This window comes from Myotis yumanensis, unplaced genomic scaffold, assembly GCF_028538775.1.
Source record: "Myotis yumanensis isolate MYYU_CA2020_CCGP unplaced genomic scaffold, mMyoYum1.0.hap1 SCAF_8, whole genome shotgun sequence".
In the NCBI taxonomy this organism is placed as follows: domain Eukaryota; kingdom Metazoa; phylum Chordata; class Mammalia; order Chiroptera; family Vespertilionidae; genus Myotis; species Myotis yumanensis.
In genome coordinates, this window is record NW_027223759.1 from 79,634,176 (window position 1) to 79,659,366 (window position 25,191).

The window sequence follows — 25,191 nt, forward strand, 5'->3', positions numbered from 1 at the left end:
AACTTAGACTATTCTTTATTTATTACTGTTTTATTTTCGCTATTGTTGCTGGTTCTTTCTCCATTGCCCACTACTCAAATGTTTTTATTTCCCAGGTACTGTCCCTGATTCTCTTTTATTTCTTTATTAAATACTTTGTGTAGGTGATCTCATCCACTCCTCTGTCTGCAGCTACAACCTAAAATCCCTACTTCCAATTCCTTGGCCACATTTTCAACTACCTACTGTCAACTACCTACTGCCTGGCTCTCAAATGTAATCTACCAAAACAAAACTTAATATATATATACTCTACCCTTGCTTAGTTCAAGAAAAAATAAAACACAACTTTTGTGTCTGGATTAATAGGTTCTTTCCAGTCTGACTTCAAAGCTAAAAATATTGATATCTTTGTGTTTCTTCTCATTCTTATTGATAGAAATCTTAAATCTGGCCTAATATCATTGACTAGAGGCCTGGTGCATGAAAATTCATGCACTGGAGGTGGGGTCCCTCAGCCAGGCCTGCCCCCTCGGGGGTGGCAAGCGACCTGGAGATCAGGAGAAGGCAACGCCCCATCACACCTCTGCTGCTGCCACTGCCGGCAGCGCAAGCCTCGGCTGGCCCTGGTTACCTGAGCCTCTGGTGGCCCTGGGTGGCTGGGCAGCCGCCATCCAAGTCTTGCCTGCGCCTCAGGCCAGCCCTGGGCGGCTGAGGGGACTGGGGGACTCTGGAGGCAGGTGCCCCAGTGGGGCTGAGGGGACTGAGCGCCATCATCTTTGAGAGCGTGGCAGTCAATTAGCATATTCCCTCCTTATTAGATAGGATACCACAGTTGGGGCTTTTATTTTCCCTTGCTTAGTTGTCTTAAAATTTTTTTCAGCTTTCTCAGTGCTGCTATAATAATCTTCCTAAAAATCAAAGCTGTTCTTGTCACTCCCCTGATTAAAATTTTCTGCCAGTGCCCTATTTCTTACAGAATAAAATCTAAATACAAGGAAAATACAGTTTTTGAGAATCTGGTCCCTTTATCTAGAACTGATCTGTCTCTCTACACCCCTCCCCCCAATCCTTTTGTCACACATATTTCTCATTGTTAAATGCAGTGTTTGTCTTTTTACATATTTTTTCTTTCTATTCTATATCTACATGTTCTTCCCTCTTCTTCCTCCCAAGAAAATAAAATCAACAAGGTTGCTCCTTTAAGACCCACCTTAGATATGACCTTATCAATCATATAGAAGTATTTCTATTTTTCCTAAGGAGCCTAGCTCCTCATCTAGTCCTAGGTACTTTATTTCTTTAAAAACTTACAATAGATTTGTATCTATCTCTTTCACTAGCTTGAGGGGGGCAGGTGGTTCATGTCCTTAGCATTTGTGCCAATGGTTCACAGTTGCTACACAATAAAATAACAGACTATTTAAATATGTAAACTTCAGTAATGTTATAAAATGAATGATGTAGTACATGTTTTTCCTTACTTAAAGCAAGGAAATTCATAATATAATGCCTTAAAAAGTATGGAGAAGTCTAGGGTGAGATGTGGATATTGGGGATTAACTGATAATAGGTTTAATGACTGAGTAAATGACTATAGGAAGTTTATTTGTTCTTTCAGTGTAAGGTATTGAGTACTATGTGCATGGAGCTGTATATTTTGTTTGTTTCTTTTTCTGTTATATATATTTTAAAAATTTTTGCATAAATTTTAATTTGCTTGTTTAAGGAATTCTTTATATATTTGGAATACTAATCTTTTGTTAGTTATATGTGTTGTGGAACTGTATTTTATTGCAGAGATTCACAAATTTTCTCAATGCCTTTAGTGTCTCAGTAAGATTGTTTAGAGTGACATCTAGACCAAAAGAAATATCTAACAGCTTGCTTATTAAGCAGCTAGGTCTAAGGAACTAAATAAACTTTTGAAAAAATAAGACACTTATTTGAAAGGAAAATATTTAATTGTTAAATGATTACAATTTTATAAGAATGCATGTGCCTGTTAGGTATTTCACAACTTCTCACACCTGGAATCAGATTGCACATCTCCTCCTGCATTTCTTATTTTACATTAGTTTTTGGGGGAGGTACTAGTTTTTATTATAGCAAATACTGGCAACTCAGCTTCTCAAAGAAGTGATGTTATTGAAAATAATATATATAGTATTTCCTAATGTTGAAACTGAATTTCTCTGCTAGTAAGATACGCAGTGTCAGACTGATTTTGAGTGTCACTGTATTTTCCTGAAAAATTTAAAGTAATTGGTGTTGTCTTTGTCAATTTGCTGTAGTACCCTGGGGCTCAGTTTTGAAAGCATGTTTCTTTACAAATACATACAGTTTTTCTTTTAATTTTACATGCTTGATTTATTATTGCTATATACTTACCAACTGTGTTTTATATATTAGGCGCATAGCAAATATTTGTGAAAGAGCTAATAAATTAAATGTTAAGGAAATTGTAGTAAACTATAATTTTCATAGGCTTAATTTTAAATTTTTCGCTTATTACAAAATTTTCAGAAATCCAGACAGACTAGTACAGTGATGGCGAACCTTTTGAGCTCGGCGTCAGCATTTTGAAAAACCCTACCTTAACTCTGGTGCCGTGTCACATATAGAAATTTTTTGATATTTGCAACCATAGTAAAACAAAGATTTATATTTTTGTTATTTATTTTATATATTTAAATCCCATTTAACAGAAAAATCAACCAAAAAAATGTGTTCACGTGTCACCTCTGACACACGTGTCATAGGTTCGCCATCACTGGACTAGTACAATGATCTTCCATCTAGATTTACAATTTTTAACATTTTTACGTTATGTTTTACATTATAATTTTAACATGTTTGCATTATGTTTTCAGTTGAATCACCAGAAAATATATTGTAGAGATAATTTAACTTATTTCTAAATAGTTATGTATGAATCTCTAAAGAATGATCTACAGCCCTAACCGGTTTGGCTCAGTGGATAGAGCATCGGCCTGCGGACTGGAGGGTCCCAGGTTTGATTCCGGTCAAGGGCATGTACCTTGGTTGCGGGCACATCAATGTTTCTCTCTCATCGATGTTTCTAACTTTCTATCCCTTTCCCATCCTCTCTGTAAAAAACTCAATAAAATATATTTTTTAAAAAAAGCATTATCTACAGTTTGATTATCACACCGAAGAAATGCTGTCCTTTTCTAATATTCACTAATGGTCTAGTATTCTCTGGGTTTTTAAATTTTGGTAGTTTATTTTGATGTTAATAATATTTGTATTTTATTTTTTTGTTTTAATAGTGGCCAATTCGCCATGGTATAGTTGAAGATTGGGATTTGATGGAAAAGTTTATGGAACAAGTGATCTTTAAATATTTAAGGGCAGAACCTGAAGACCATTATTTTCTTTTGGTAAGTACAAATTGTGATTTCACTGAGGAAAGTTTTGAAGAAACTCAATGAGAATATTTTCATTACATCTGTATTCACGAGGGCATGCTTTATTTTTTATTAAATTGTCATATGTCTGACTCTAAAAAGCTCTTTTGTCTTTAAGATTATTCTGTTCTGGAATTCAAATAGAGTAGTAATATATTGAAACAACAAAGTTTAGGCACTTAAGAAATTCTTTTGATAATATGTAATCTTTTTGATAGAAATAGTAAGGTTCAGAAAAAGTTGGAAATATGGCGCTTCCCTTTTTAATTGTAGTCTGATTATTATTTCATTTGTAATTTTTGGCAACAAAAATACAATATAACTTAATTTTAAACTTTCTTCTTTTTACCAAAATAGTTGCATGTTCATATCTATCTTTAAAAAATTAAATGGTATAAGATCGAAAATAAAAAAACAGCACTCTTCTTCCTCACGTCTCCCAACCCTTGATTCATATTCCCCAGAGATTAACATTTAAAAATTCATCCATGTTGTTGAGGATACCAATAACTTGTTGCTTTTTCTGGGTTGCATTCCATTAGATGAATATGCCTTACTATGTATTTTCTGTTGATGATCACCTGGGCTGTTGCCAGTTTTTTACTATTAACAATATTTTGGCTACTGAGAACATTCCTATACAGATCTTTTTGGGGACATATGTTTTCATTTCTCTTGTATAAATACTTTGGTACAGTATTGCTGTAGGTAGGTGCATAATAGGTTTTTTATGAAACTTTCAGAACTTTTTCAGAACCTTTTATATAAGATGTGAGTAAGTTGGTTGCTCTACAATCTGCCCAATATTTGGTGTGTTAGTCTTTTTAGTTTTAGCCCTTTTAGTGGGTGTGTAAGCTTTCTCATTTTGGTTTTAATTTGCATTTTCCTGATGACTAATGACATTGAGCACTTTTTCATGTACTTACTAGCTATTTGTATGTTTTCTTTATGAAGTTTCTGATTATATTTTATGTAGAACTTCTGTTTGTTTTGGAGTTTATAGTTTAACTGCTTTGGTTTTTTAGTTTGCTTAATTTTGTATGTATTGCTAAATATCTTCATATTGTTGAACCTAGTTCCAAACTCTCTTAACATCAGGCAGTTTGCTTATTAAAAGTTTTACATATGAAAAACTCTATTCCTGCTTAGTTTTTTTAGACTTTATTTATAAGGCCTTTTAAAATTGAAAAAATACATTTAATTTGTAATGAATTCAAGTTTTATCATTCTTTTTTTTTTTGTAATATTTGCTCTGTAAATGTAAGGTATCCATGGCTTTCCTCAAGGTAAAAAAGATAATTCTTTTGTGTTAAGTTTAAAAGTTTTGCCTTTTAACTTTACGTATTTGAGATAACAAAAAGGATTGGATTGTCATATCAGACTCATAAGAATCAGTTTTACCCAGTTTTCAACTTTAATAATTTAAATGAATTAAATAATCATGAGACATAAGCAAAAAATGAAATCTGGGATTGCCAGTGCTGTTCCCTAGGTCCTTTTTGCCTTAGACTTAACCCAGACACACGTTTCTAAGTGATGTATACAGCCACATAACTTAAACTGAAGAGAACTATGTAAATATCTCCATTTTATAGTCGCTTAACAGTTATGTAACTTTCATAACATTTTTTTCAGGAAGCTGTGCCATAAATTTGTAGAATCTTGATTTATCTAGCTATATAAAACCCTAATATGCAAATTCACCAAACGGCAGAACAACTGGCGGAATGACCAGTTGCTATGATGCGCACTGACCACCTAGGGGCAGATGCTTAACGCAGGAGCTGCCTGCAGGCCCCAACCTATGGTGGCAGCGAGAGGTGGGGACAGCGAGCAGGTGGTTCCAGGCCAGCCAAGGCAGGTGCGAGCAGGGTCAGCCCAATCACCCTGCGGATTGGCCCTGATCGCTAGCCAGGCCTAGGGACCCTACCCGTTCATGAATTTCGTGCACTGGGCCTCTAGTTTACTATAATTGTAGCCAGATCAGGTACATTCGGCTATAAATAATGCATAGATGATTCTTCCACTAGCAAATACCACTGGAGGTTTTTCATTACGATGTTTACAAGGTGATTTGACTGGGTCTCCTTCTTCCTCCTTCCTTCCTTCCCTTTCTCAATGTTTAATTCTTACAAGTGGTGTGAGAGGAATTCAGTTTCCTTTTTTTTACATAACCACATTTTTGCATATGTTTAGATCTGTTTGAATTCTCTATTTTTTCTTTGACTGTGTCTCTCTTTACCTCTAAGTTTTAATGACTTTTAAATACAGTGTTTGAAATAAATTATTTCTCATTTAAAATTGTCTATTAAGTTATCAAAATAATCTAATATTGTCTATTTAAAATGTTATTCAATTTAATAGACTGAACCTCCTCTGAATACTCCAGAAAACAGGGAATATACTGCTGAAATAATGTTTGAGTCCTTCAATGTTCCAGGCTTGTACATTGCTGTGCAGGTAAGCAAGTTCATAAGTTAAGAGACTCTGGATTCTTAAGTTTTAATCTGGTTTAATTCTCTATCTATCTATCTATCTATCTATGTATTATAACCTCAAAGCATATCATAGTTTCTCTCTTCAGTTGATAATTTAGAAATCATATTATAGGAAATTGAGTTTTAGTCAGTAGAAAAGAAGTGTTAAAGTATATTAATGGTTTTTTGGTTAACTCAAATCCTTTTATAGGACAGAAAAAAGGGAACTAAGGTTCATTGAGTGTTTCTGCCATGTCAAGAACTTCATATCTATAATAATAGTGTAATATGCTAATTAGACTGGACGTCTTCCAGACGTCATTCCGGACGTCCTTCCTGACGAAGCCGGGGCCGGAGGGAAGCAGCTCGGTCCCAGGTGTGGGAGGGAAGTGGGTGCCAGCAGCCAGGGGAAGGAAGACCTACTCTTGCACGAATTTTCGTGCATTGGATCTCTAATATATATATCCATTTATCCTTAGAACATTCGTTGTGTTCTTTTTACAGTCTGTTTTGACTGATTTATTGCGAGGTGTATTTGACCACCTTCTCCTTTGTGCCTCTCTGTATCCTATATATCATAAATTCCTGCAATACTTTATTGTACTTAATTTGTATGTATATCTATATGGTGCAGCTTCTGTCCCAGCCCTCAGGATCAGAACTTACCTCTTATTTTTTAACCCTATAGTAAGTGTGATAACCTGGTATATCACAGATGTTTAATAAGTATATAAACTATTCTATAGTTCTGGTGGCACACAATGTTTGTAGTGTGATCCTGTGTTATAATTGGCGGTCAGCCTAGACATCTTTCTAGGTCCATTTTTCAGCTGTTTATATTGCAAGTAGATTTTAAAAAGCCAGTTTTGTTCTGTTTTTAATTATTACTCATATATCTTTTTTAAAAATATATTTTATTGATTTTTTACAGAGAGGAAGGGAGAGAGATAGAGTTAGAAACATCGATCAGCCCCCTCCTGCACATCTCCTACTGGGGATGTGCCCGCAACCCAGGTACATGCCCTTGACTGGAATCGAACCTGGGACCTTTCAGTCCGCAGGCTGACGCTCTATCCACTGAGCCAAACCGGTTTCGGCATATTAGTCATATATCTTATTTGAGGCTTGGATTGTATGAAATACAGATTTTAAAAAATGAACTAGCTGTGTTAATTTCTTAATTTGTAAACTCCTTTTTTAAAGAATTGTACTTTATTGCCTGTGCCACAATTTTTCACAGAAAAATGTTACCTCATCAACTTTGTTTTATAATTATATCATAGGATTTGGAAGTATGCAAGGGCTTTTCTGTGATAAGTTGTTACATATCCCTAGATGCATATTGCACTTAGAAAATTTGGAGATAATCTTATAAGAGTGATACTTGTATTGAATAATTCTGGTGATTGGGTGGTTGGTGGTGCGCTTCTCTTGCTTTGTTGTTTGTAACAGGCTATCCCACATAAACATAGTTTAAGTCTTGACAATCTTATACTATACAATTTCATGTTAGTCTTCCACGTTTTTTTTGGCTTTAGGAGAAAAAAGGCTCTCACTGAAATATGGAAAATTTATAAATATGTCCCTGAAAGCAAATATAAACTTGTAAGTTTGTCTTAATAAAATGTAGGATGTGAATAATTTGATTGCATAGTGTAAATTAATTTTGTATATTTTCTTTCCAGGCATACTACATTTAAAATTGAATAAAATACTCCAGTAAAATATATGTAATTTTAACTCTCTGTCTTTGTCTCTTTTTTGCCTGTCTTATTTCTTTTTATTCAAGGCCGTTCTTGCCTTAGCTGCATCCTGGACCTCAAGACAAGTGGGGGAACGGACATTGACTGGTACGGTAATAGACAGTGGAGATGGTGTCACACATGTCATTCCTGTGGTAAGAATATTTTAAAATTACTGAATAGGACATCAAATTACACATCTGGCAAGTTAAATTATATGAATTAATACCACTTTTTAAAACTTTAAATATTATACTTAAAAAATTAGCTGTGATTTGGCCATTTGTTCAGCTATAGTTGTATTTTGCTCAAATTGTTAAAATTTTATAAACAAATTCTAAAATGTTTCTTTTGCTATAGGTTTGTACTACTATTAGGAAACAACTAAAAATTTATTAGCAATAGTTTCTAATTTATAATTGGGAAATGATGAATTGGAGTATATGGAATGAAAAAATATATCTTTCTTTTCTTAAACTTGGAATTCTTTTCTCCAGTTTGATGTGTCTTTGTGTATATTAGCCAGTTGATAGTCTCTCTCATCCTTAATTAACACATTTCAGACTGCTATAATTTCAGGTTTGTTCCTTTGAATGTAACGTTTCTTGTCTGGCTGCTGTCAAGTTATCTTTTTACATATTCTAGGTTCACTAGATTTCAGCTATTTGTGATGTATCTAAATATGGTTTTCTTCATTTCTTCTCATTGAGCTGCTTGGACCTATGGATTTGTAGTTTTTATGATATCTGAGAAGTTTTTGTCCACTATTTCTTCACATATCTTTTCTTTTCCTCCTTTACCTCCTGATCTTTAGAAACTCCATGTATATTAGACTGTTTAAAGTTGTCTCATAGTTAACTGACACTCTATTTTTTTCTAACCTTTTTTTTCTATACCCTTTTGGAGAGTTTCTATTTCTGTCTTCATGATCATGATTTTTATTCATTGTCTAATGTGCTGTAATTACATTTATTGTATTTTTAAGTTCAGGTATTTTTGTTCTTAGAAGTTCTGTTTGGGTCTTTTTATAGCTTCTGTTTCTCTGTTCCTCATGTTTCAATTGATCTTCTTGATCAGGATCAGATGGAGTATATTAGCTGTTTTAATGTCCTTGTCTACTAATTCTATATCTTTGACATTTCTGCTTCTTTCTCTATTGATTTGTTTTCTTCCTGATCAGGGGTTGTCTTTTCCTGGTTCCTTTCTTGCTTAATATTTTAAGATATTTTGTTGGGACACAGTTAAGTGACTAAGAATCAGTTTGATGCTTTAAGGGACTCCTTTAAAACATTATTAAGCATGTCCAGGCCTACTCTGTCCCCAGTGTTGGGGCAATATTCTTCTGAAGACTACTAGGTGCTCTGAGTTTGAGGTCTTTAAACTCTGGTGAGTGGGAACATAAACTATTCCCAGCTGCATGAGTTGGGGATCATTCTTTCTGCCTGCTCCTTTCCAGAGATTCTTCCTCTGGCCTTGATTTTTCTCACATGCACACGATGACTACTAGTCAGCTATGGTGATAATTCTCTTCAGATCTCTAGAGCTCTCTCTCTGCAGCTTCTCCCACTGTAGTAGTCTGACTTGCAGATTCTGTATCCTCAACTTAATGAGACCAGCAGACTCTGGGTTCTCCTTCCCATTATTGTTGCCTAAGAACTCTCCCTGGGCAGCAAGATGGAATGTTTCTCACCTTGTTTGTTTTCCCTTCTCTTAGGGTCACTGCTCTACTCTGCCTATTCTCTAATATCTGAAAACCAACTTCATATAATTTGTCCTGTTTTATTTTTAAGATGAGAGAATGAATTCAATCCCTATTCTATTGTCATGGGCACATGAGGACATCTCTGACATTTCATTTGTTAATGAAATTTAATTTTGCTACATTATTTTTTGTTCTTTTGACTTGGATCAATAAATTTATGAATTCTTCAGAACTTAATTATTTGGCATTATTATGGTACATGGTATGTCTGAAGCTTGTGAAATTGGTACCTAATTCATTGGGAAAAAATGATAGCCAGCTTTTGAGTTAATGATCAAATTTCCTACAATGAAATCTAAATTTTTTATTGAAGTTTTAGAAAATTTAAAAAATCATCTCATCTGAAGTCTATTATCTAAAACATTACTACTTCTGAAAATCATTATTTCTAAGTTATTGAGTTATTTCAGTCTTGGTTATAAACTCTTATCAATGAGAGAATATTAAGTTGCTAGCCATTCATTCTTGTTACTGTACAGTATTATAAATTCTACGATATGTAACTATGAGGAATACAATTGAGAAATAAAGACTAGAAGAATTATCCTGGGATAAAGCAATACTTTATATATGACTACACTAACCTGAGGTATGGGTCTTTAATAGCTAATTATTTAGGTTATATGAATTTTGAAAACATTGACAGTAAATTTGATACTCTTTTTTCCCCCCTCTAGGCTGAAGGTTATGTGATTGGCAGCTGTATTAAGCACATTCCCATTGCAGGACGAGATATAACGTATTTTATTCAGCAATTGCTGAGAGACCGAGAAGTAGGAATCCCTCCAGAGCAATCCTTGGAAACTGCTAAGGCAGTAAAGGTAAAGAGTGATGAGGTGTAATTCAGTTAGAAATTAAAAATCAAATTTAAAATACTAACATGAAAAATTCTTAAGAACGGTACTTAAAAAACACACGTGTTAGCCAGTTAAAAATTATTAATTACGTGTGTGTGTGTGTGTGTGAGTGTGTGTGTGTGTTTTCTCTGTATCTCTTGTAAGGAAATTTGGGGGGATTAACAATTCTTTTTTCCTCACATCTTAACATTTGAGAGGACTAACATACATTTTCATGATTATTTCCTTTTGTAAAATAAATTCGTTCACTTCATAGTCCTCAAATCTCAATTTCTTCACTGAATTCCTTATTCGGAAAGTTTTCTGTTGCAAAATTATTTTGATTTAATTGATTGATTTTGGCATAGTTAGCTCAAGTGTTTATGGCAAATAGAAAAATGTGAAGGCTGTGTAAGTATTCTGTTGTATGCTACATACGTCTTCATTATTTCGGTGTTTCATACAAATTATCAAAATACTGAGCATCATTTTTTACGTTTATCATTTGTCAACATACCTACAAATTTTCAGTGGTCCTATCACATATGTTTTGAATATGTAAAAGGAAATCTAACCTGGCAAAAATAACTTCATTAATTTGCCTATCTTTATATGATTCTCTTTAAAGGTTAGGAATGAAAATAAATTTACTACTTTATAGATAGTAAAGGAATTACTAAATGTCTGACAAACGTTACACTCTACAGTTGGTGACATTATTCTTAAATATGTAAACAATATGAACACTACTGTTTTAGCAGTTTTGGGAAATCTGGAGTTTGAATTAAATCTATTTTAGAGACTACTGATGCTCATTCTGAAGGTTTTTTTTTTTTCAAGGATCATTTCTTTTTTTAAAATACATTTTTATTGATTTCAGAGAGGAAGGACAGAGGGGGAGAGAGAGAGATAAACATCATGATGAGAGAGAATCATTGATTGCTGCATACCCCCTACTGGAGATCGAGCCCACAACCCAGGCATGTGCCCTGACCAGGAATTAAATAAACTGTGACCTCCTGATTCATAAATCAATGCTCAACCATTGAGCCACCCTGGCCGGGGAAAGATCATTACTATGTAATTACTATTTTCAAGGTTTGGAAAAAGAAGACCTAATATAACTTAACCAAATTGCCTTTTGTTTTCTAATATTCTTTCCCTTTATGTCCTTTGATTATCAATAATAATGTTTGTATCTATCTTGGGTAGAATAATTGATATGTAAAAATATATGAAATATGTATTTTTCTTTAAAAAGAAATAATGAGGTTGGAAGTCAGAAGTCCATAAATTACAAATAGAATATTATAACCCATAACATTTTGAATTGCATTTTAGATGATAGCTTTTTCCTGGGACATATAACCAAATATGCAACAATTCAGTTGTGCAGGTGATATAGTGAAAAAGAGTAGTTTATATTTTCAGCCTTTTTTCTCCTGCTTATTTACTTAGACTATAATCACTTTTGTTCCTGCTAAGGATTTACATTAATTTGTGTGGATTTATCAAATGTTAATAATTCTTTAGTTCTGTATATTTTATGCTTTCTCTTCTCTAGAATATAGAGTCCATTAATTACTAAAACAGTATAAAATGTTGGAAGACACTTTTGAATATTTTCATGAAATAACATTGAAAGAGTAGAACTTGATTCTTTCATTTATAAATCAGTCTATTCATATATGAAGCCAGGAGGTGAACTGTTTATTTCTACTACATAAAATTTTCTTCAGCTTAATTTCCTAATTTTATTTTCTAAAGATTTTTTTGTTTCTGGTTTATTGAAAATATACCCCTCTCCCCTTTTTGTACTTTTCCTAAAACAGAGGAATAAATTGCTTGTTTCTTTGTTTTTCTAGGAGCGCTATAGTTATGTCTGCCCAGATTTAGTAAAAGAATTTAACAAGTATGACACAGATGGATCGAAGTGGATTAAACAGTATACTGGAATCAATGCTATCTCAAAGAAAGAATTTTCCATTGATGTTGGTTATGAGAGATTCTTGGGACCTGAAATCTTCTTTCATCCAGAGGTAATTTTTTTAGATGGAATTTTTTTATAATACTCAGCAAAAAATATCAATGAACTATAAGATTACTCAAGAGAGTTAATCTCAAGAACATTTTTTGTATACTAAAATGCTATGGTTAGTTATATATATATTTTTTTAAAAAGGCCTTTGTCAAAATAGGCTAAATAATTACTATTTTCATGTATTTAGAAGAATGAAATCTTTAATATGTGTGGCTTATGTGGGGTCATAGAAAGAGGGGAGTCCTTAAACTTTTTGATCATTTAAATATGTAAAATGACCATTATAAAAAAACCAAGTAACTATCACAAAATATTTAATTATTAGAAAAATAGTCTCTGTTTCTATGAAATGTTAGTGACACACAAGCTATATTAAATTAATGAAAAATACATGCTTTTAATAATGAAAGGTTCTTAAAACTTATAAGAAACAACTTTATTAATAGAATTACTAAAGTTAAATGCCTACTCTTGCTTATTCTAACAAATAATAAGTGGATATAATTGTCATGCTCTCAGTTTAAGCATTAAATATTCAAAAATTAATTTGTCTTGCTCTTACTGAGCTTAAAGAATAAGAGAGATGAATACCTAAATAGGTATAGTTGCTTTAATGGATGCATGCATCAGGTGAGGAAATAGAAGCAAAGAGCATCTAAGTTTGCTTGGGAGAACCAGAGAAACTTTTTAGAGGAGATAACAGTTGAACTGAGACTTAAAGGATGAGTGGATGTTTGTTAGGCAGGTATGCTAGGGGAATATATTTCTGGCAGAGGAAATAAGCTGGGTAGAGGTCCTGAGATATAAGAGAGCTAGATAACAAAAGTATAAAGGAAGGGAGTAGTAGGAGATAGATCCAGATTGGTGTTCATGAGGGACTAATATGCTATGTAAAGGAGTTACTGGATTCTGTAGTCGTGCAGAAAACTTCAGCATGGAAATGACACAGATTTATGTGTAGTATTAAAAAAGTCACTCTGGTTGTACTGGGTTGGATAGATTGGAATAGAGGTATGAATTGTGTTGGAAGCAGGTGAGTTTATTGCTGTTTTTCAGATGAAAGTTAAATGTCAGTAGGTCAATGAGAATGAGAAAGAAGGTGAGAGAGAATGAATAGAAGGTGAATAAGCAACGTGACTTAACTGATGCTTAGATGTGAGAGGAGTAAGAATATGAAGAATCTGTGATGATTTCCAGGTTTGTATCGTAATTAGATATTGTGCCATCCACTCAAATTAGGAACAGTGAAGGGGAAGAATAGGTGAGGTGGAAACATGACATGACTTTATTATGCATCTTTAAAGGATTCCAAAATGAACACTTGGGTTCTAAGGATTTTGAACTAGTGTGTTTTCAAGTGAGGATAAATGTGAAGTTATCAACACACATGGAACAAAGGAAGAGAATGGTCAGGGAGGATGTGGAGTGGGAATAAGGGGAAGAGTGGGCCCGTAGTCAACACCAGCACTTTATGGACAGGCAGAGTAAGGAGCCTGCAAAGAACACTGAAGAATGCTGAAATGGAGCAGCTGAGCCAAAGGATTGTGGTGTTAACATTAAAAGAAGTGAGAATTTGAAGAAGTGAGGTTAAATAGTAGTGCCCATTGATACAGTATAGTAATAGAGGAAACTTGAGAAGCACTCATGGATTTTTGCATCCAGATTATTGGTGTTCTGGGGAACAGTTTTAGGGGAATGGTGTGATAGAGGCAGTTTGTTGCCTTGGTGACAGGTGAAAGTTGGGAATTCATAGTGTGGACCTCCTGGGATTATGCCTTTTAAAAAGTTATCTTTAGTGGTGCTTTTAATAGAGAGAACAATATTAGATACTAGAGGCCCAGTGCACAAAGTTGTGCACCAGTGGGGTCCCTCGGCCTGCGGGGTCGGGCTGAAACCGGCTCTCTGACATCCCCCGAGGGGGTCCCGGATTGTGAGAAGGCACAGGCCAGGCTGAGGGACCCCACCGGTGCACGATCAGGGGCTGAGGAGGGACATGGAAAGTTGGCCAGCCAGGGAGGGGCTGAAGGAGGGCTCCAGGGCATGTCTGGTCAGTCTCGCTCAGTCCCGATCTGCCAGACCCCAGCAGCAAGCTAATCTACCAGTTGGAGCATCTGCCCTCTGGTGGTTAGTGCACGTCACAAGGACTGATCGACCAGTCGACTGCCTTCCCCCTGGTGGTCACTGCACATCATAGCAAGCAGTTGAGCAGCCTTAGCATATCATTAGCATACTAGAGGCCCGATGCACGAAAATTTGTGCACGAGCAGGCCTTCCTTCCCCCGGCTGCCGGCACCGGCTTCCCTCCAGCACCTGGGACCCAGGCTTCCCTCCTCTGGCTGCTGGCAGGCACCCAGGACCTGGGCTGCTTCCCTCCTCCAGTTCCCCGCAGGGACCAGGGACCCAGTCTGTTTCTCTTGGGCCGCCCGCAGGCACCCGGGACCCAGGCTGGCTTCCCTCCGGCCTGGGCTTTGTCAGGAAGGACGTCCGGAAGACGTCCAGTCTAATTAGCATATTACCCTTTTATTATTATAGATTATGCTTTGATTGGTTGAATGGACAACTGGACACTTAGTATATTAGGCTTTTATTATATAGGATAGGATGTGTGTTCACTGTGTTTTTTGAGACTAGACCTGTTTTATGTATATTAACTGGGTCACTTCCCAAGTGAATTTTAAGATTCTTCTGTAGTTTTAGATATTTCTGTCATAGTTCCTCTGTCATTTGAAGGATTCGCTCTGTTTTTTTGTTTTGATTAGATGAAGGGATGGGCATCTGAACTTGAACAATTGAAGATAAAATGTCCGAAAGAGTAAGGATATTTATTTTTAAACTGTTAAATTCATCACAAATACAAGAACTATTTTTAGGAGGAATGGGTTTAGTGCTTTGCTTTTTTTCTTTTTAAGGAAATTATAAATTTTTGACAAAACTATTTGGATTGTTGTGTTTCATTGGGTGTATTCTCTATAAATTTTTCAGAGGAGAGGAAAAATATTCCTCCTCTAATAGCCACTTGAGGTAATATGAAGACCTGATCAGGGAGCATTTGGAAGCAAGGTATCCTTTTGCTGAAAGTAAAAGAAAAGGCCTAAAAATATTCTTAATAGGGACCCTAGGTTGAGCCTTCTAGTATTAAAGTATTGAATAACCTTCAACAATTCGTTAATTTGTTTACTGTGAATTATTTTTTCCTTCATTTATTTACTAAGTATTCATTGCTTGCTGCTTTACTTCATATTCTACTTGTCACCTGGGGTTCTACAGCACTATAGTCCCTGAGCTTTTTCAAAGATATATTCAAATCAGACTTAATTTCTTTCTAAATCAGATTTTTTGTGTGTGGATCCAGATTATGGGAAGATTTAAATGTTCTGTAAATTTTTCATTTCTGTATATTCTTGATTAAAAACTGTGAGAAGAGCACAGAGATATAGCTGTAAGGTGGCTCAGGAGGCAGCGTAGGAAACAAAGAGAGTGGAGTCAGTAAGGAGGAAAAGGGTTTAATCTGTGTCCCTGGGTGACCCACGAACCCCAAAGGCAGGGCCAGTGGATTTGTGCCAACAGGGAAAGGGGGGTTTCTTTTTATACAGGTGTTTAATGAGGGTCGGGGGCATGAGCTGAGGAAGTTCCCGCCGTGGGGGTTGGCACGGTATTCAGGAAAGAGTCAGTATCTGTGTGGGGGTCGTTGTGGATTCCAGGGAGGAGCCGGTATCTGTGTGGCCATCTGTTTTGGCATGCTGACCTGTTAGGAATTCCAGGGAGGGTCCATTATCTCATCACACATCTGCATGCATCTGATCCTGGTCTCCCTCTGACCTAACAATAGCACAGGAATGAAAGACCCTATTCCTGCATTTTACTTGCTCTTGGTATAGCAGATAAACTATCTTAAAGGTAGGGAAAGTATTATCTCATGTGTGTGTATTATTGTTTTAGTTAAATACTGAAGAGTATGGTTAACAAAGATCAGTATAGAGAATTTGCAAGTTCTGTATTAAATTGATAACATTTTTAAAAATGAATATAATAGCACATATTTTCTGTCATATTGTTAATATTTTCTGTCCGGGTTTTGAGAATTAAATATCTTAAGCTGTTGACAGGTTCTCAGGTTGTGGAGGTTATTTGGGGTAGTAGGTACATTTGTGTTATAACTTTTCAGATTCCTTTTTTTAAACAGACTGGTTAGGAAGGTAGAGTTGAGATGGAAAGTCATTTGATAGTTTAAATCATTGTGGTTAAAAATAATAACGTTTTTAAAACTTCATTTTTAATTGTGACATTTAAGTCAGTAGTGATTTAATCTCTATTATATATCCAACTTTACTTACTTTTCAGTTTGCTAATCCAGACTTTACTCAACCTATCTCAGAAGTTGTAGATGAAGTAATTCAGAATTGTCCTATTGATGTTAGACGTCCTCTCTACAAGGTCAGTATTTACAGCTAAATTGTTATTCAAGGTCATACTTTTAAAAGCTTCTTGATTTTCTGTCCATTGTTGAATATTACATTTAAAACACCTCTCTTCAAAGGATATAATTGGATCTTATTACCATTTTTTATATCTTTAGTTTTTTTTATTCTTTTAAAATAAAGGTCATGCTTGCTTACTTATTTATTTTTCTCCACTAATATAGAATATTGTCCTCTCTGGAGGGTCAACGATGTTCAGGGACTTCGGACGTCGCTTGCAAAGAGATTTGAAAAGAACTGTGGATGCCAGGCTGAAATTAAGTGAGGAATTGAGTGGCGGTAGATTGAAGGTTGGTTTTTTTTCTATAATTGGTGGGGAGGTTGAGGGTGCCTTGATTATTATAATGAGGATGGGAAATGTCTGCCAACTTTTGCTTTTATTTAGGAAAATAACAGGAACTGTCGGATATTCTAATGGAGAATGGTTAATAGTAAACATTCATATCTGTATTCTTGATCATTTGATTCCTCTAGGATATTGTCTACGTTTCTGGAAAATATTCTTGTAGCTGTAAAGAGATTTATGTTTCATCCTTGATAAATGTAGAACATTGACACAAAACATAATTGAGAAGATATGTTGCTAAATAAAACACATGTTATTCAACTGGAAAATTACCAAGAGTGAGGGATACTACAATCAGTCAAAATTACTTACAGTAAAATACAACACTGTAGAGTTTGCTGCCTTTTGAGAAATTACATGACAGCTAACTGTTTTCAGCCCCTAAAGTTTGATTATTTTAAACCTACCCCTTGAAGTTCCGTTAAAAAGTATGTTTAAGAGTTCAATGATTTTCTTTTTTTTTTTTTTTTTTTTTTTTTTTTTTAATAATTAAATCTTTATTGTTCAGATTATTACATTTGTTCCTCTTTTTTCCCCCCATAACTCCCCTCCTCCCAGTTCCCACCCCACCCTCCACCCTCACTCCCCACCCACTGTCCTCATCCATAGGTGCATGATTTTTGTCCAGTCTCTTCCCGCATCTCCCATTCCCCTTCCCCCCCCCAAGAATAGTCAGTCCATTCCCTTTCTATGTTCCTGATTCATTATAATCACCAGTTCATTCTGTACATCAGGTTATTTATTCACTTGATTCTTAGATTCACTTGTTGATAGATGCGTATTTGTTGTTCATAATTTGTATCTTTACCTTTTTCTTCTTCTTCCTCTTCTTAAAGGATACCTTTCAGCATTTCATATAATACTGGTTTGGTGGTGATGAACTCCTTTAGTTTTTCCTTATCTGTGAAGCTCTTTATCTGACCTTCACTTCTGAATGATAGCTTTGCTGGATAAAGTAATCTTGGTTGTAGGTTCTTGGTATTCATCACTTTGAATATTTCTTGCCACTCCCTTCTGGCCTGCAAAGTTTCTGTTGAGAAATCAGCTGACAGTCGTATGGGTATTCCCTTGTAGGTAATTGAGTCTCTTTCTCTTGCTGCTTTTAAGATTCTCTCTTTGTCTTTTGCTCTTGGCATTTTAATGATGATGTGTCTTGGTGTGGTCCTCTTTGGATTCCTTTTGTTTGGGGTTCTCTGCACTTCCTGGACCTGTAAATCTATTTCTTTCACCAGGTAGGGGAAGTTTTCTGCCATTATTTCTTCAAATAGGTTTTCAATATCTTGCTCTCTCTCATCTTCTGGCACCCCTATAATTCTGATGTTGGTACGCTTGTAGCTGTCCCAGAGGCTCCTTACACTATCTTCGTATTTTTGGGTTCTTTTTTCATTTTGCTTTTCCGGTTGGGTGTTTTTTGCTTCCTCGCATTTCAAATCTTTGACTTGATTCTTGCAATCCTCTGGTCTGCTGTTGGGAGTCTGTATAATATTCTTTATTTCAGTCAGTGTATGCTTACTTCCTAGTTGGTTCTTTATCACACCATCGAGGGTCTCATTAGATTTCCTGTACATCTCATCAAGTTTATCGACAGACTCTAGAAGCCTCTTGAGAGACCTCAAAAGTGTGGTCTTCCAGTTCACAGGAAGATAAGGATTAGAATATCAGCCTTTTTAAGAGTGGTCAAGAGTTCAATGATTTTCAACCCTTTTTTATTTCATGGCACACATAAACTAATTACTATAATTCTGCGGCCCCCCCAAAAAAATATTTTTTGCTGATCTGACCAAAAAATTGATATAATTTTGATTCATTCATACCTGATGGCTGTTGTGTTGATTGTTGTCATTTTTTTTATCTGACAATCTAAGGGAAAAGAGGTCAGTGTCTCTGACTAAATAGTCTGGTATTGCATGCTTTAAAAATTCTTGTGGCTCACCAGTTGAAAATCGGTGGTTCAATTTTTAGGATTCATTATAGCTACCTGAAGTGAGAAAATAAATGCTGTTTTTCAGTATTTCAATAAAGTAAAATTATTTAACATATTTCTAAGTTTCTGGTACATTTCTAATTAAGAAAGGGGGGATCTTCCCCGTGCCCCCAAACCCCTCCGGGTTTTGCTGATCAGTGCTGTACTGACAACTAGTGACACTGGGAAAACTTGATAGAGGATTCTCCCTCTTTCCCCATTATTTTGTCAATAGTCATTTTATAGGTCTTCATAAATCTTTATATATCTGTATCTAAACCTGGCATTATTTCTTTTTAATCTGTAATTTTTAATGGCAATCAAATAGCTTTTTTTGACCAAAAAAAGAAAAATAATAATAAGCCGCATCTTTTTATGACTTGTAAGTTTGAAAACTTTTTTTTGAAATAATTTCATATTTCATATTTACCAGAAACGTCGCAAAACCTAGTAGGAATTCCTATATATTGTTCACCTAGATACCAAATATTAGTATTTTACATTTTCTTTATGTATACATATATGTATACATATATATATATACATATATATATATACACACACACACACACACACACACACACACACACAAATATATACATATACCTATACGTACAAAAATTATTTTTTTCTGAATTGTTTTGGAATGAGTTGCATATATGGTGGCCTATTCTAATAGTTTAAAGTGTCTTTCCCAAAAACAGGATATCACAATTTTAAAATCAGGAAATTCATCTTGAATACAATATGTTATCTAGTTATCTGATTCAAATTTCATCAGTTCTATTATTATTGTTCTTTTTATAGCAAAAGGAAAAAAATGCATATTTTTTCTGATCTAGGATACAGTCCAGGATTACATGTTTGAATTAGTTACCATGTTGCTTCAGTCTGGAATAATTACTTAGTCCTTTTTAACCAATAATGTTTTTGAAGAGTAGAGGTCATTTTGCAATGGTTCTCATTTTGGGGTTGTCAGATGTTTCTTCGTGATTAGGTTCAGATTATGCACTTTTGATAGTAATACACAGAAGTGATGTTGTGTCCTTTCAGTGCATTTATCTCTGGACAGATGATATGATTTGTCCTGTATGTTAATTTAGATCATTTGGTTAAAGGTGTATCTTTCAGGTTTTTCTACTGTAAGGTGATTATTATTATTATTATTTTTTACATGTAATGAGAATCTTATGGGAAGATACTTTCAGGCTCTGTAACTATCCTGATACTCATCAAACTTTTAACCACTAATATTAACACCCATATTTCTTTCCTAAGATAGTTATTACTGTGGTAATTGCCAAGTGGTATTTTGCAAATTCCATCATTCCTTTTATGTTTTTTAGTCTCATTTTACTTATGGAAGAGTTTTTCTTTCATTCATTCATTCATATCTGTAGAAACTGATTTCTCATGTTATTCCATAGCTATATCGTTAATATAATTGTGATTTAATATCGACATTAATATCATTAATGTCATTACTTTTGATGTTCAGATTTTCTCAGATTTGGCCAATGGGAGCCATTCGAAGTAGCTTTTCTGATATGGTCCCAGTATTTTTCAAGCACTTTCTTACTTTTCTGGCACAGCAAGATATCCCAGGCTCATCCTTTATATTTTCTTCTCCAATCCAGGAATCAGCCCTTTTCTCCCCAAGTCACCCTTGTTCATTTTAGTGGAAAATGCTATTAGGAAATCAAGTTTTGGCATTAAGTATATTCATTGCTACTGGGTGTCACTGTTTCTAAGCCTTCTTGGCGGTTGGAGCTAGTGTGTGTGTGTGTGTGTGTGTGTGTGTGTGTGTGTGTGTGTGTGTGAACATTTATATCTAGTTCTCTATGTAAATTAAAAACTGAATTCATGCTGATACTGCCAGTTCCAGAATACCAGAGGTTCGCTCTAGCCTTTTGCCTTTCCATATTTGTAATGCCCTCTCGGACAGAGAGAAAACTGGCTTCTGTTATCTATAATATATTTATGTTTTTGCTCTATCCGGGCTATGTTTTATAGTAGCTTCAGAATTGTTGGTTCATATCACTGTGAGAAGTAGGCCTACTGACTAGAGTTCAGTGTTTGTGTAGTTTTATCTTCAGCCTGAGGGCATAGTCATAATCCTGTTCACAGGGTACTTAGAGTAGTTCTGTCCCCAACTTCAGTGTGGTTATGCTTTTAAAAAAATGAGCTTAATATTTTTCTACTCTGTTGTTCTGCCCAGTGTGCCTCTCACATCTTTTAAAGTTTTATTTATTTTCAAGTATGTGAAACATTACAGTTGATTATGTACATTTAAATTTAAGGCAAATGATCCAAAGAAACTGTTATTTTAATATACTATTGAATATTTTTTTTTTTTAGCCAAAACCAATTGATGTGCAAGTCATTACACACCACATGCAGCGATATGCCGTTTGGTTTGGAGGATCGATGCTGGCTTCCACGGTAAATGAGAAGAAGCTTACTTTTATAATTTTATTTTATTTTATTTTTTAGATAGAAGGATCCTTGAATACCTAAAAATTTTAGGAAAATGAGAAATTAAAAAATGTTTTAAAGTTTTAAAATTGGATATGTGTGCACATAGTATTTTTAAAAAGTGCAAGTTATTTGGATTTAATGTCCATATTTTTCTTTGCTTGCTGGACATTTTTTTAGAGCGAGCCTTTAGAATTTTTAAATGTATCTGTAGGGAAAATTATTTGAACCCTGTGGTAATGCAGATATGAGAAGGTCATTGTTTTTTCTGTGCAAATATTTAAAAACATTGAGTTAAGAGTACTGTCTTACTGGATAGGATGTACCCTGGTCTAAATTAAGTAAATGGAATTCTGAGAGTCCTCTTCCCAAACCAAAACATCTTAAAGCCTCTTAAAAAGGTATTTTAACATCAGTAGCCTATTAAATATTGGTATTTTATCTCATAGTGCACAGAGTATTAAATAAAATTAAGGTGCTTTTATTTGAATTATTGAAAACTATACAACCTTGAATTTAAAACCGTTTAAAAATAAGAGATAAAAGTATTTTCCTTCTTAATTTTAGTTGTCTTCACTTGTGCCATATAGCTAGTTGAATTTGTAGCTTTGCCCTTTGAGAAACTAGATGACTGAGAGTATTGAATAGTCTTTCTATACCAGACCTTGAGTGAGGAAAGCAGATTGAGTACAAGTTTTGTAGCATCACTAAGAGTGATTTGTCGGTACTTCAGATTAATGCTGCTTCTGTAGATTATTGATTCAATATATAGTTTGGGAAAGTCAATAGTCTTGGCATTTGAGAATCAATTTTCCATTGCTCAAAATTTCAAAATCTAAGACAAATAGGTGTTAAAGAGGAGTTTGATGGACATAAGTTAAATGCTCCTTTTTAATTCTGAGTTAGACGTATAGGTGATTTTAAGTCATGGTTAAAGCTGGAATTTCTAAGCTTTGTTCAAGTACTGTGGATGGACTACTAATAAACATTTTAGACTTAACAAATCTATTTTAAAGCATATTGAAAAGTGGATAGAATTTTTATCTTTATGAAAATACTTCTTTTTATTTTCAGCCTGAGTTCTACCAAGTATGCCACACCAAAAAGGATTATGAAGAAATTGGACCTAGCATTTGTCGCCACAATCCAGTGTTTGGAGTCATGTCGTAAAATTGGCTTCATAGTTATTGGGGTTAGGGAGGTGGGAAAGAATCTTTCTGATTACTTGTTTTGTCTGGATGGCTGGTTTTGAAGTTTTAAACCTGACTTGAAATAATAAGACCAAACATAATTATACAGGAATATTTTAATAAATATATCAACATGCGAATATAGAGGAGCGCCAAAATGATTAAGTGTTTTTCTTTAGGTTGAATATTTGAATCTTATGTGTAACAAAAAGAAGTGGGTTTTAGTTCTTTCTGTGTCCTGATATTTTGTATATTATTGAATTATCCAAGATTTGATGGGATTTATCAGTATGTAGATAGCTCTATAATGCTTGAATTGTGCACTTCTAAGTGTGCAATGCAAGAGCTTGTTTATATTTCATACTTTTTATACTTTGAGGAAAAAGTCAAAGAAAAACTAGTATTTGAGTACAAAAAAGTGACCAAGTAAAGGATAAATTCAAAAAATAGCCTCATGAGACTTGATGTACACACATGCTCGTGGGATTCCAGTTATGAATTGCTGCCATCCCCCTGTGCTGCCCCAATGGTTTTCTTTGCAAATGCTTTTGGAACTAAGAAGCTAGTATCTTGGATTAACTGATGCCTGCTAGTGCTTTCTGATTATTCGCATTCTGTTTGTCGCTTCAAAGGAAAAGTAAAGACAAGACTGTTGGACCAGTATTGCAGTTCTGTAGTGTCATTTCTTATAAAAAATGAATTACCAAAATTCATATATTTAAAGCCTAACACCATTCTAATAAAGGCACAGATTTCTTTTTAATACTTGTTTCAAGCTCTTTAATCTTTATGTTAACTAATCTATTTTCTTCAAATCTCTGCAATAGTTCTTTAAAATCAAACAGTTGGTTAGCAAGCTGACTTTTTTATGTGCTCTAAACAAATAATTGTGAACTTTTAATATGTTGAGTGCTTTCATTTTGATAACTGGATCTCCATTTGATATTTCATTTGTATAACTCATTTGCAGTCTGAAAATTTTTTAGTGCCAGTCCCTGACATATCATGAAAAGTTAATTTTCTTTGCATTTAAAAATCTCTGGATCATGAAGAAAACGTGATGAAAATAAATTAAACTGAATTACCTTTTCTAATGTTTTTTTTTTTAGAAGCATTGTCATTCTACTTTGTGCTTATGTATTTTATGTTATATCTGTTTGTTAGAATAGTGGGATTCATTGAAATCTCTATAATGTATATGATAGAAAATTTCTTGTGAGCTTCAAATTTTATCCGGTTATTTATAGAAGACAAAGATGGGAGATTTTACAAGCTTTTAAGAACTTAAGCAGTAATGCCAGTGAACACTTGAAGTTCATTACCCATGAAAATAACACATATGATTAGTATATCTCTGCCCAAAAGTTAAAGAACAAAGTGTTTTTGTTGTTTATTTTTAATATAAAGATAGAATCAGGGAGTAAACTTTATTTTTTATTTAGAATGAATCTGGATATTTAAAATTATATTATTAATTTATATGAATCTTAATTCTTTGAGTATGGAATAAGGAACAAACTATATGTCCTATAGTAGTAGTAGTGTCAGTATCAAATATCTTTTTTTACTTGAAAAATATTTCATAAACATTATTAAAAAAACTAGTGAAAGTAGGTTTCTTTCCCATCCTAGTCTGTGTCATTTATTTTTATTTATTAAAAAATGTTTAATGTTGACATTATTGCAGGTGTCCTCCCCTTTACCTCTCCCTCCCCCCTTTGCCTATCTCCATCCACCTCCACGTCCCCATCCCTTGGCCTTCACCAAACTGTTCTGTCTCATTTTCTCCTCATTACATTGTTAGAAATGTCGGTGTGTCCTTGTAACTTTCTGTGCATACTGAAATGAATATAGCCTCCCTTATTTTACACAAATAGGAGCTTACTATATATACTGTTGCAAATACCTTTTGATACAGACCTAAGTTGATAAACATTACAGATTTCATGCTCCTGTCTCAATAAAATGTCATTAGCACTGTCATAAATGTCATTTGCACCTGGGATGGTTGAATAGTAAATGAATAAGCTCAGAAGACACATTTACAAAGCTGCAGATTACAATCTCATACATACTGAAATATGTTCTTAACTGATAAGAATGTGAAGGTCAAATGTTTTCTCTTAAGCTCATGCTTATTTGGGAAAACAAGAGGACTCTGATAATGCCTTTTGCCCTGCAAGTGCTTGTAGGAGTGAGCTATCAATATGGTAGAAACAGTGCTCTTATTTCTGCCCTGTCATCATGTATCACTTTTCCAATTTGTAGCACCTTTGGTTGTATATGTGTAGAGGTTGGCCAAGGTGAATTCAGGTTGGTCACACTAATTTGATGTCAGGCTGCATGAGCATGCTAGAGGGTATCCCAAAATTCACGCAAGAAGTAATTTTGATAGAAAACACAGGTTTATAATTAAAAATTGTAAATTTTTTATTGATTCATAAAGTATACAGTATAGGGTTATGTATGGA

General features: G+C 34.4%; 1 protein-coding gene across 1 annotated transcript in view; it reads left to right on the forward strand.

The window, feature by feature from the left end:
• The window catches only part of ACTR3 (actin related protein 3), a 60,539-nt gene extending 36,730 nt beyond the window's left edge, over positions 1-23,809 (forward strand). The window contains exons 4-12 of the mRNA XM_070423107.1: positions 3,273-3,383; positions 5,775-5,870; positions 7,677-7,784; positions 10,069-10,212; positions 12,093-12,266; positions 16,610-16,702; positions 16,911-17,036; positions 21,414-21,497; positions 22,605-23,809. Of these exons, the coding sequence (XP_070279208.1) occupies positions 3,273-3,383; positions 5,775-5,870; positions 7,677-7,784; positions 10,069-10,212; positions 12,093-12,266; positions 16,610-16,702; positions 16,911-17,036; positions 21,414-21,497; positions 22,605-22,700 (1,032 nt within the window). The 3' untranslated portion in view covers positions 22,701-23,809. The remainder of the gene's footprint in view (positions 1-3,272; positions 3,384-5,774; positions 5,871-7,676; positions 7,785-10,068; positions 10,213-12,092; positions 12,267-16,609; positions 16,703-16,910; positions 17,037-21,413; positions 21,498-22,604) is intronic.
• Positions 23,810-25,191: the final 1,382 nt, after the last annotated feature.